A 12,884-nucleotide genomic window follows, 5' to 3' on the forward strand; every position below is an offset into this window, starting at 1 on the left:
GCAAGATAAAGGTTATGAGGAGGAGGATTGTGTCCTAGGTTGAGCATGATGATGATGATGATGTCTGTCTCTCAGCAGGATGATAATTATTATTATTTTGTCCTAGCAGGATGATTGTCTGTCTCCTAGCAGGATGAAGGCAAGGAGGATCATTGTGTCCTAGGATGAGCACGATGATGATGTCTGTCTCCTAGCAGGATGAAGATAATGATGATGGAGCGAGGCCCCTGGCTGAGTCTCTCCTCCTGGCTGTATCTGACCTGCTCTTCTGTCCAGACTTCACCGTTCAGAGCCACAAGAGAGCCGGCCCGGTGAGTAACCTCATACAGAAACGCTATGAGAGGGGGCCTCCTGAGTGGCGCAATGGTCTAAGGCACTGCCTCGCTGTGCCACTAGAGATTCTGGGTTCGAGTCCAGCCTCTGTCACAGCCATGGGGCGGGGCACAATTTGGCCCAGCATCATCCGGGTTAGGGGAGGGTTTTGCCTTTCCATTGAATTTTGTCTGCATTGGTCAATCCAAAATGGCTTTTTAAAGCTGTCATTGAAAATGTTTTATTTCCTATTACCAAGTCATTTACAGTTTCTATGCCTTTAGTTTTCCATGTAGACCAATTTATCAGTGAATTCTGATAAGCTATCCAAGGATTGTTCCATAATGTTGTGATATTGGTTCTTGTTGAATACATTTCATTTTCTTCCGTATTGTTATAAACTATGAAGGTATTCTGGGGATGAGCATTCGCATCTTCAATTGTACCCATTTGTTCTTCTAGTGCATTTAACTATATTTATTAAGAAAAAGCCTTGCGTAGCTAGTTCATACAATCCCACGTCTGGAAGGTTAAAACCACCTTCAGACGTAGAAAGATATAAAACGTTCCTTTTTTATTCAATACATTTTTAATTGGCCAAATAAAGTCTGTTATGACCGAGTATATTTTTTTTAAAGAATGTCTTCGGTTAGGTAATTGGCCATGCCACTCTGAATAGGTTTATTTAATTCAATCTGCTTTCATATTGTTGAGTAATGGAATAAAGTTATCTTTAAATATTTGTTGTTTGTTGTCACTTAGTAAGCATCCTAAGTATTTAAAGGATTGCTGCAGATCTTGAATTATTATTTTTATTTTCCTATTGCCATATTTTTTTCCCCACGTAAATTTTATATCTTGATTGTAGTATATTGGTCAGGTATCACAGGAGGTTATCTGTGAATAAGTTCAGTTTATATTCATGTTTACCATTACTGATACCTGTTATGTTTGGGTCTGGTTCAATTGCCAGTGCAAACAGGAGGGGGAGAGGGGACATCTCTGTCTTGTGACCCTGACCCTTTCTAAAGAAATTGAATCAGATAATGTACAGTATTATTTGTGTATATTATAGCTTTTTTTACAAGAGTCTTTTCCATATCAACAGCCATTATTGATAAACCTATAGCTTGTTTTTTGAGTATTGTATTAAACTGGAACATTTTATTGTATTTGTTTGTCAGTGTCAAATTTGAATAAATACCATTTGATATGTATCACATTTGGTAAGACTTTTGCCATTCTATTGCTTATAAGCTTTGTTATTATTTTATTGACACAATTTAATAAACTTAAACTTGGGTCTATAATCAGTAAGAGACTCTCCAGATTTTCCTGGTTTTAATAAAACTGAAATAACGGTTTGATACATGGAACTAGGAAGTACTGAATTGTGTGACGTGTGCTGTCATTTGTGTAAATAGAGGCGCTACTTTGTCCCAAAATGTTGAATAGAATTCTATGGGAATGCCATCCATTCCTTGTGCTTTTCTCTGCATGAATATTTCTTCTTGGGTGATCTGTTTTTAGTGATTTATTTTTTTGTCTGCTGATAATTGCTTCAGAGTTGTTGAGTCTAAGAAGGCTATAGGGTCCGTCCAACTGTTTAATTTAAAGTTTGTATTTAATTTTGTGGGGGAAAATTGTAACTCAAGATCTGCTCACAAAAACGAGATTATGCAGACGTTCGCATTAATCTCAAATTAATATTGGTTCCAAAGTGAACAGAATGTCCCATTAGACCCCTGTTGTGCTTCCATGCTGTGTGTAATGCACCTAGGCGCCATGGTTAATGAGTGACTCAAGTCCTGAGTGTAAGGCGTGACCCTGGGCCATGTTTGTCAACTGGGCTGAGGAGGAGGAGGGTGGTGGACACTCCTTATCCACTGTGCAAACACCTCTATGCTGTTGTTTCCGGCCACACAGGGCCCAATGGTGTTTGATAGGGCCGTGAAAATAAAATGGTCACCCTCCACCCTCCCTATCCTCCAGTTGACCACTCACTCACAGCTACTCAACATACACACGTGCATGCACACGGAAATGTCACACTCAGTGGAGCACTTGATGGTGTGAGGAAAAAAATGGACAGCAGAGTGGAGATGGAGAATAGCCAGGGGCTGTGTGTACTCTGTGTATCCCTATCGATTCAAGGATCCAGGCAGTCACACACAGGCAGTTAAGGCTGAATGACTGCTAACTATTTGGAAAGGCTAATTTGCTTGCCTGAGGAACATGCACAGACACACACACACGTCTATCACTACCAAGGTTGGAGTCTAACTATTGATTAGAGTGAATAATATCATGACAGAGTTCCTACACAACTGAATTTACTATAGTAATCTATGAAGATTAAAAATGGGGCTGCTGCTGACACTCCTTCTAGGCAGTTAAAATCTCTCTCTGCAGAGGTGTTGAACAATAGGTGGGCAAAGTCAGATGAGTGCTCAGCTCAGGCCACTTGTAAAATCACAAGGTGGACAGAAGTGTGAACAAAGGTTGTGTCCCAAATGACACCCCATTCCCTATATAGTGCACTACTTTTGACCAAACTGAAATAACGGTTTGATATTCCTGGTCAGGAATAGTGATGTATATAAAGTAGGGATGGGCAACTTTGATGGGGATGGGAGCCATCAAAAATTGGAACTCAACATGAGCGGCAGGTCTGCGTACCCAGCTCTGTACCCACACATGTAGTCAGAGCCAGCCCTATCCTTTTGGGGGGGCCATAAGCAACATTTTGTTGGGCCCCAAACCCCCCCCCACCTTGCAAGCAAAACATTTCAGCGGCCCCCCTCTTGGCAGTGGAGAGAAGTTTTAGAGTTTATTTCCTACAATTCTACATTTTGTTGTTGGGTATTGAGAAAATGTCCAGTTTTAAAGGAAGTTTGCTGTAATTCTACACATTTTGCCATTGGCTAGAGAGAAATATTTGCAGTTTTTACTATGATATCTGAATGAGAGTGGATTAAAAAAAATCTGTTGTGTCCCCCGGACAGTTATTCAACTATGATTACTACAAGTAATCGACAGGTAGCCTAGTGGTTAGCGCGTTGGACCAGTAACCAAAAGGTTGCAAGATTGAATCACCGAGCTGGCAAGGTAAAAATCTGTCGTTCTGACCCTGAACAAGGCAGTTAACCCACTGTTCCTAGGCGGTCATTTAAAATAAGAATTTGTTATTATTGCCTAGTTAAATAAAGGTCCATTTAAAAAAAAAAGTTTAGATAGCTGGCCGCTAGAGTAACTTTACAGTTTTCAAACTGACATTGGCTAATTGAGTGACAGTCAGTGACTGACATAACAAGAGAGAAACTGCTGATGCACAACCATATTTTGAAATAGCTCCTTTTGTATTATAATGCTCAACAGTAACTTGAGACCCCGACTGAGTCAGTCCGTCCATGTTTTATAGTAAACCAAACAATCATTGTTCTACATTAGTGTAACAACATTTATTCGAATTTTGTAGGATTCCATGAAGAAGAAAAAACTTTTAAAAACCCTGCTTGATTAGGTTTGAAGGTCACATCAGTGTTCTTGTTTCCAAGGACACAGAGGAGGACATGCAGTCGATAGACAGTTGTGAGTACATCTGGGAGGCAGGGGTGGGGTTCGCTCAGTCACCCCCTCTCGACTACATCCACGACCTCAACAGGTGAGATCACAGCACCAGGGAGGATGGAGAGAGGGCATCTCTGAATTCCTAGATCTACTTGTGTAGATATGAGAGGATTGGATAGATATAATTAGTACGGCGACAATTCCGCGATGTACATATTATTATAATTATTTTCTGAAACCTGACCGTTTGCTGGGATAAACTAAATCAGCCCCGTGGTTAAATCTAGGTGCCTACCTCTGGCCTAGAGGGTAGGGGCAAGGGGTTGATTTGGAATTTACAAGATGTGTCCATCTTCCTCTCCACTGTCCTGGTCAGGACGGAGCTGCTGAAGCTGCTTCTGACCTGTTTCTCTGACGCCATGTACCTGCCCCCCTCTGCTGAGAACAACATCCTCAACCGCTGGGTTACCTTCTTCAGCTCTACAGATAACAGGTAACACACACACACTTTATGACTGATTTGGTTTGAAGCGTGTGTGTGTGTTACACTCATCCTAACTTCTTCCTCCCCCTCCCAGACATGCCCTGCCTCTCTTCACATCTCTCCTAAACGTGGTGTGCGCCTATGACCCAGTGGGGTACGGTATCCCCTACAACTACTTGATGTTCTCTGACTACCGAGAGGTGCTGGTGGAGCATGCTGTCCAGATCCTCATAGTGACTCTGGAGCACGAGGCCGGGGCAGCTGCAGCCACAGCTCAACACAACCTGGACCACTTACACTCCCTCTCTGCCTCTGCGATGGAAGACAAGGAGGTAAGAGAACCTGAATAGCTTCCCCAACAGACATCAAACTCCTTCCACGGAGGGCTGAGTGTCTGTGGGTTTTCACTCCTCCCTTGTACACGATTGATGACTTAAAGTCACTAATTAGTAAGGAACTCCCCTCATCTACTTTTCTAGGTCTTAATTGAAAGGAAAAAAATAAAACCAGCAGCGACTAGGCCCTCTATGGTATGAGTTTGACACCCCTGCTTTACATCTCAGCCACTTGTGGAGAACTGGATAGGAATAAGCAACATGGTGGTAGCTCCAGCTTGCCTCTGGCCACATGGAATTGTTGTTGCATCATCTGATAACATTTCTCTTCCTTGTGTTCTCAGCTTGTGGGACCAGACAACCTGTTTGTTAACTACCTGTCCAGGATCCATAGGGAGGAGGTAGGAGACTAATGTACACTGTTCAAACGGTCAAACCAGAGCCATATCACTCAATGGGTCAATCAGAGGTCCTTTTTTTAACCCTTTCAAGTCACTGTAAATTGATAGATTGTTGTTTTTCCTTCCTGTCTTTCCCCAGGACTTCAGCTTCATTCTGAAGGGCCTGGCCAGACTGATGACCAACCCTCTGATCCAAACCTACCTGCCCAACTCTACCAAGAAGATCCAGTTCCACCAGGAACTCCTGGTGCTCTTCTGGAAGCTCTGTGACTTCAACAAGGTTTGGACTGGAGCCCTAGCACCGGCATCCCCTCATTCCTATGTTGAAGGATACAACAGTGCTGTAGTAGCCTTAATACTGTCCTAGATGGACTAGTAGTCTCACCCCATCACTTCTAGCCTGGTCCCAGATCTGTTTGGGACTTCAACAAGGTTTCGGAGCACACAGAGTTCTTCTGCCCTAAGACCATCCTAGGTCATATGGTTCTTAGTTTCTGTTCTAGCCTCACTCTTCACAGCTGTTCCCTCTTCTAGCCTCACTCTACACAGCTGTTTCCCCTTCTAGCCTCACTCTTCACAGCTGTTCCCCCATCTAGCCTCACGCTTCACAGCTGTTCCCCCATCTAGCCTCACTCTACACAGCTGTTCCCCCATCTAGCCTCACTCTACACAGCTGTTTCCCCTTCTAGCCTCACTCTACACAGCTGTTCCCCCATCTAGCCTCACTCTACACAGCTGTTCCCCCATCAAGCCTCACTCTACATAGCTGTTCCCTCTTCTAGCCTCACTCTACACAGCTGTTCCCCCATCTAGCCTCGCTCTACACAGCTGTTCCCCCATCTAGCCTCACTCTACACAGCTGTTCCCCCATCTAGCCTCACTCTACACAGCTGTTCCCCCATCTAGCCTCACTCTACACAGCTGTTCCCCCATCTAGCCTCACTCTACACAGCTGTTCCCCCATCTAGCCTCACTCTACACAGCTGTTCCCCCATCTAGCCTCACTCTACACAGCTGTTCCCCCATCTAGCCTCACTCTACACTGCTGTTCCCCCATCTAGCCTCACTCTACACTGCTGTTCCCCCATCTAGCCTCACTCTACACTGCTGTTCCCCCATCTAGCCTCACTCTACACTGCTGTTCCCCCATCTAGCCTCACTCTACACTGCTGTTCCCCCATCTAGCCTCACTCTACACTGCTGTTCCCCCATCTAGCCTCACTCTACACAGCTGTTCCCCCATCTAGCCTCACTCTACACAGCTGTTCCCCCATCTAGCCTCACTCTACACAGCTGTTCCCTTTTTCTAGCCTCACTCTACACAGCTGTTCCCCCATCTAGCCTCACTCTACACAGCTGTTCCCCCATCTAGCCTCACTCTACACAGCTGTTCCCTCTTTCTAGCCTCACTCTACACAGCTGTTCCCCCATCTAGCCTCACTCTACACAGCTGTTCCCCCATCTAGCCTCACTCTTCACATGTGTTCCCCCATCTAGCCTCACTCTTCACAGCTGTTCCCAACATTAGTGGTCCTTAGTCATATATTTACAGTTCATTGAATAATAATAATTTTGCATCTCTCATTTCGGTTCATTAAGAACACTGAGGGGTGTCTAGAGAGTAGGGTAAAGTGGCACATCTGTGTTTGTTAGGTACCACGGTCTTTGGAGCTCTGTGCTGCACACTGCCTCTCTCATCCATTCACTTCTCAACACTTTCTGCATCCTGTTCCTCTACCGTTCTTCCCTCAATACTGCGCTACCTGGTACATGCCTCATTGCGTCGCACGTTGATTACATGTTTACATACTCCTCGCTCTCTCATCGGGTATGCACTGAGGAGATGAGGTGCCTTTTTAAAGTGTTTCTCTAAATAAATGTAAACTAGCTGCAAACATAAGTTTGCAGCTTCTCTAGAGGGCAAGGTCTTAACGATTCTGATAATTTAGTTTTAACTTTGACAAAGCTTGTCTAAAGTGTTTGTGTCTAACCTCTGGGTTTCTGTCTGTGACATTTTTAAGTACAGTACTGCTGTTCCTGTTGCACACCATACAGGGGAGACTATTCATATACTATTGAAGCTCAATCTCTTAGCCCCTTTGTGGGCTAAAAGGGATCCAAATAAAAAAACGTTTTTATTTTTTGTGTGTTTCAGAAGTTTCTGTTCTTCGTGTTAAAGAGCAGTGATGTTCTGGATGTCCTGGTGCCTATCCTGTTCTACCTGAATGATGCACGAGCTGACCAGTGTGAGTCACATAGAACTGTCTGAGTAGGTGGCACTGAGAGATATGACAGCTCTGCTTCTTGCTCCTAAGCAGATTTGCAGTTACAAGCATTTCGCTACACCCGGAATAACATCTGCTAAATATATGTAGGTGACCAATAAAATGTGATTTGTGTGCATGCTCCGTATGCAGTCTGTATGTTTTGGGATTGTTGGGTACTAGGTGTACATGCACTCTGTCTTAGTTTATAGTGTGTGTTTGTGTGACATGCACTGTGTGTGTGTGCAGCTTGTGTGGGCCTGATACACATTGGTGTCTTTATCCTGCTGCTGCTGAGTGGAGAGAGGAACTTTGGTGTGCGTCTGAATAAAACCTACTCGGTACGGGTCCCCATGGACATCCCTGTGTTCACTGGAACACATGCTGATCTGCTCATCATGGTGAGTAGTGCTACTGGTGCTGTCTGGATGGGAGATTTCTCAGTGCTTCCCTGGATGGGAGGGAATTATATATTTTACATGCTCTGATGAAAGTCTTTGTTGACCGAAAAGCCTGGCACATAAACTGAAACTACCACTGATTCAAGTGTGTGGAGACTATTCATAGTACACTATTAAGGTAACTGTGCACAGTTGCCTTATGTTAGTTCATTTGTGATTGTCTAGATTTTCCACAAAATCATCACAGGTGGACACCAGCACCTGAAGCCTCTCTTTGACTGCCTGCTTACCATCATAGTGAATGGTGAGCGCTCCTATTCTATTTAAATCTGTGGGTGAGTGTCTGACTGTCAGTGAAATGGTCACCACCTGTTGGCAGCATCTGGGTATTACAGTTTCTTGACACCAGTACTCCACAGTGTCTCCCTACCTGAAGAGTCTGTCCATGGTAGCAGCCAACAAGCTGCTCCACCTCCTGGAAGCCTTCTCCACCAACTGGTTCCTGTTCTCTGCCTCCCAGAACCATCATCTGATCTTCTTCCTGCTTGAGGTCTTCAACAACCTCATACAGTATCAGTTTGATGGTAAGGCCTGGCTGTAGCTAGCTCGGGTTCCATATCTGATTGTGCTGTCTTGCCAATAAATGACAAGGAGTTGGCAAGACAGCACAAAGTGATCTGGGACCCAGGCTCTATAGTCTCACATTGTCAGTCATCACAAAGTAGTAGAGCAAACCTGGGGTCATGAGGCTAGGTTGGCTCACTCCTCCAAAGATTTTACCAAGCACTGACTGGGCATTATGGGAACTACACCATCTCTTGGTGGATATTGGGATTGTTTCAACATGGTTGACTTTAAATGACCAGAACATAAACTGCCAGACTGACACTATTTAAGAGCACTTTTCTTTACATTATAAACCTGCCCACTGTTTGTTCCTCCCCCCTCCAGGTAACTGTAACCTGGTGTACACCCTCATCCGCAAGCGCAACATCTTCCATCAGCTGGCCAATCTGACCTCTGACCCGGTCACTATCCACAAGGTAAAGAGGGAGAGAATGTGCTCTCTAATGTAAAAGTCTATACCATACAACTTTGTCCATGTTACAGCAAACGGTGGATCTTAAAATGAAAAAGGGGCCAGCACTCTCTTGACACAGTTGCAGTTGAATCATTGAAGCTTTTATTGATAATTTTCTTCTCCATCCACATAACAAGGCCCTAGAGATGAAGAAGACGACATTGGCTCGTATCTCCCGTACCAACTCCCAGGAGACCATCTCCATGGATGGGTCCCGACCGGCCGTCCCAGCTGAGCCAGGGACCCTCAAAGCCAGCCTCGTGGCAATACCAGGTACCCCCTCTCCTCTTTGGAGCTCTCCATGCATGCATGTATTTTGCAAAGCACATTTCCCAATGGTATGCTAATGTTTTCTATTAACTTGGCTTTGCCGGTTGTCCGCTAAGCTTCACTAACTTATAACCTATCACTCTACAACTCAGTTCATCACAGATATTGGAATTCTCTCAGCCCTTTTTATTAAAAAAAACAGCAGTTGATTTGGTTTAGTCATTTTCACCAAATATCATAGCAATCCCTTATTTGACATCAGTTTTGTTCCATTGTTAGAAACCATTGAACAATTCTCTAAGAATCTGCTGTCACTGTAGCTATTGACAAGCTGACAAAGAAGGCTCAGGTCTCTGAGGATGGCACCATGGTCTGTCTCCAGCACAACACACACTCTCCACAGATGACCGCTGACCAGCATACACACAGCCTGCAGCCTCAAACGGCTGGTGACCAGCACAAACACTCTCCACAGTCCTCTGACACCAACACCAGTGGTATAGTAGGAGCCAGCAACACAGAGTCCAACTCAGGGAGAGACAATGAGGTAAGAGCTCTGATAGGGGAGACTCATGAACCCAGCTCACTGGAAATCAATCCATGGGGGAATGATTTAGTGAATTACGAACATGTATCAGGACAAAATATATACAGAATGCAACTTCTCAGTGACATGATTTTGTAAAGAAAATGCTGTTGAGCTTAGTGATGACCACAATGGTTATTCTTATTCCTGTCAGGAGGCTTTTCCACCAGTGTCAGACCCAGCCAGGGGTTGTTTGTCCAGAGTGTCAGCATCAGCTACATACTGGAACCCTACACCAGACTGGGTAAGAGAACTCCCTCCCCTTTCCATCCAACCCTAAACATAGAGTACATTCACAGCTGGGGTGTTATGTACATCATTGGTAAGATCTTTCCTTCTCTCCCTCCCGATAGATGGTGACCTGCTCTCCTTTCTCTGTACTGTTCTCCGTCAGGTCCTCTCCTGGAAGAGTAAGCTTCCTCTCCAGACTATCATGAGGCTGCTACAAGTCCTGGTTCCTCAGGTGGAGAAGATCTGCATAGACAAGTAAGGGAGAAGGATCCTAATCTTTCCAACAATGTAAAATGGGCGGGGGGGAGGGGGTTACTTTTCAATTCAAGAGAGTATGACAGAGCATTTGTAGGATCATTTGATTTTGATTTTGGAACCCATAACTGACCAGAACACAGAGTGATCAATATCATTCCCCAGAACTGGATTAGCATGGATGAGATATACCAATCCTTTTAATCTAACCTGCCCAGGGACTACAGTTAAAAATGAGCCATTTGGATAAAACAGGCACTTTGACAGTATTGTTGATTAATGTGCACTGTCCCTGTAAAACTAAAGTATATATTTTTCTCTTCCAGGGGCCTGACAGATGAGTCAGAGATCCTGAAGTTCCTGCAGCATGGTACCCTGGTGGGCCTGCTGCCTGTGCCACACCCCATCCTCATCAGGAAGTACCAGGCTAACGCGGGCACTGCCATGTGGTTCCGCACATACACGTGGGGTGTCATTTACCTACGGTAAGCAACATGGGTCAAATGAAAAGGGAAAGATTAAAATATTTGATGGTGATGACAGTAAATACTTGTAGTATAAGACCCAATCCATGTACAGAATGAATATAATTAAGTTAAGATCTACTTTGGAGTAATTACAAAAGAGCAGTGCAGGGTATTGCCGAATCCCAAAAGCAGGATTATTAAATTGGCCAGCTAACTTTGATTAATAGCCACACAACTTGATTTTCTGGTTGATAAAGAAATCAACATTTGTATATTGGCTGTTGTCAAGTCAGTTAAACATTATCATTATATTTCTCAAGATGATTTCAAGCAATTTTGGTCATCTGGCTAACTATTTTTGATCCAGCTATCTTTACCAGCTCCCAGGTCTAGGAATAAAGTGTACCAGCTGGTGGTCAGTCAGTGTGTTTGTCACATCTACTTGCCGAGTCACTTATTCCATGACTCACAGGTGATTGTGAGTGATTCTCTCAAATTGAATCTGATCTTTATTAACTCCTTTCCCCTGGGCTTTTGTTACCGTAGTAACGTGGATCCTCCAATCTGGTACGACACCGACGTCAGACTGTTTGAGATCCAGAGGATCTAACTGGAGGAGGTGAAGAGGTCTCTACGACTGCGTCTGAAATAGCACCCTGTCCCCTATATAGTGCATAGCTTTTGACAGGAGCCCTATGGACCCTTGTCAAAAGTAGTGCACTATATAAGGGGATAGGGTGCTATTTGGGAAGCACACTGTGTCTCTCTGGAACTGGGTTGTCTGGCTGGTTCCCCTCAGAACCACAAACTCAGAACCGTCTCCTACCAATCTTCAAACCTGAACAGAGGTCTGGATGAGGAAGAGGACAGATGAAGATTAAACGGACATACCTGCTCTAGAAAACAAGAATTGACAGTTTTTTTCCTGCATTTTGTTTCTTGCCAAACCCGTAAATCATTATGTAATAAACCACTTTTCCTACAAGCTGTCTGCTACTACAACTGCCAAAAGATCTGCCATATCAACCCTCTACTGGTGTGTATTTTCTATGTCAGTATATTCCTTCACTTCTTCAACCTTGATGTAACTTTTTTTTCCAAACAAAAACCATGTATACACTACCGTATGTATACGTTAGGTAATCTGCCATTTAAGTTTTTGTATGTTTTAGATTATGTATTGCACTTATTTTCAGTATCTCCTTTTTCAGGGAGCTTCATTTTCCCCCTATTATCGCTGTAACATTTCTTTTTATTTTGGTGTGAAATAGACTTAGGTTAGCATGAGACTCACTAAAGGATGCAGCTTTAAGAAACCTGTCACGACTGAATTAAAAAGGCAGACTAGTGCTGAATCCCAAATCGCCCCTCCAATTCCGTGTTCACGTGCCCCATTCGCCATATGCACACTTTGTGCTGGGGGTGTGAAAATAATGGATGGCTAATTAGATCCCCGATAGCCACTTTCACCGAGTCAGCTATGCTCTCCGCTTCAGAGTGATGTGGTATACTATAACTCACTGCGTTATTTTTGAGTTTGCGCAATTTCACACAAAATAAATGCGGTGTGGCTTGTTATGAGCCACCTTTATTTGTTTGTGTCTAATGTTGAGGCTTTACACATGTAACATTAAATACTTCCCACATTAAATGTTTATGTTACCAATGTTTATATCTTGTAAAATTACAGGGATTTTTCTCATTTGAATTTAATGCTTGTTTTATTATTGAAACGTGGAACATGAATTGCATCATTCAAGTCACAAGTGTTCTGAAGTTGATGGGTTTCTTCGATCCCCTCGCCACTCTTGAAGTCCCCCTCTGTTTCACCAGAAACACATGACAATGGATGGCCTTCCCAGCGAGTTGGTAGGGGCGAGTGGCTGGTTTTGCAGTTCACCATAGGTGCACTGACCAGGACATTTGTGAACTGACAGATGGAGTCAGGGAGGGATATCTTTATGGAATGCATTGGCTTTTGAACTGCAGGCAAATTACATTCTGTGTCTGATTTCATAATGTCAATATTTTCATAAAGTAACTTCTACAGGATATCATATGAAACAAATCATTATATAAATGAAGAATCAATGTACACATGTAATTACTGTCAAAACATAGTGGGGTCAAGTATTTCTTCATGTAATTTCATAATTCCCATAAGTGTAACATTAATTGAATTCACTTAGTCTATTTTATGAGATTTTGTAAGATTATTATTTATTAT

The 12,884-nt window shown here is 43.6% G+C and overlaps 1 protein-coding gene across 4 annotated transcripts in view; it reads left to right on the top strand.

Moving 5' to 3' along the window:
- Window positions 1-12,377, top strand: part of LOC109899935 (protein HID1) — a 28,265-nt gene extending 15,888 nt beyond the window's left edge. Inside the window, exons 4-20 of one of the 4 annotated variants that reach the window (XR_004211582.1) lie at window positions 195-311; window positions 3,870-3,976; window positions 4,259-4,375; window positions 4,461-4,698; window positions 5,046-5,102; window positions 5,242-5,382; window positions 7,258-7,348; window positions 7,616-7,767; window positions 7,993-8,071; window positions 8,187-8,351; window positions 8,719-8,810; window positions 8,986-9,121; window positions 9,439-9,665; window positions 9,859-9,948; window positions 10,058-10,190; window positions 10,517-10,675; window positions 11,204-12,375. Coding sequence is in view for 3 of the 4 variants with exons in the window: in XM_020495590.2 (XP_020351179.1) it covers window positions 195-311; window positions 3,870-3,976; window positions 4,259-4,375; window positions 4,461-4,698; window positions 5,046-5,102; window positions 5,242-5,382; window positions 7,258-7,348; window positions 7,616-7,767; window positions 7,993-8,071; window positions 8,187-8,351; window positions 8,719-8,810; window positions 8,986-9,121; window positions 9,439-9,665; window positions 9,859-9,948; window positions 10,099-10,190; window positions 10,517-10,675; window positions 11,204-11,267 (2,124 nt within the window). In the remaining variant the exon portion in view is untranslated. Of the gene's footprint in view, window positions 1-194; window positions 312-3,869; window positions 3,977-4,258; window positions 4,376-4,460; window positions 4,699-5,045; window positions 5,103-5,241; window positions 5,383-7,257; window positions 7,349-7,615; window positions 7,768-7,992; window positions 8,072-8,186; window positions 8,352-8,718; window positions 8,811-8,985; window positions 9,122-9,438; window positions 9,666-9,858; window positions 9,949-10,057; window positions 10,191-10,516; window positions 10,676-11,203 lie in introns of all 4 variants that reach the window. The other 3 variants (XM_020495590.2, XM_020495591.2, XM_031835385.1) reach the window with 3 other exon arrangements.
- Window positions 12,378-12,884: the final 507 nt, after the last annotated feature.

This window comes from Oncorhynchus kisutch, linkage group LG11, assembly GCF_002021735.2.
Source record: "Oncorhynchus kisutch isolate 150728-3 linkage group LG11, Okis_V2, whole genome shotgun sequence".
NCBI lineage: Eukaryota > Metazoa > Chordata > Actinopteri > Salmoniformes > Salmonidae > Oncorhynchus > Oncorhynchus kisutch.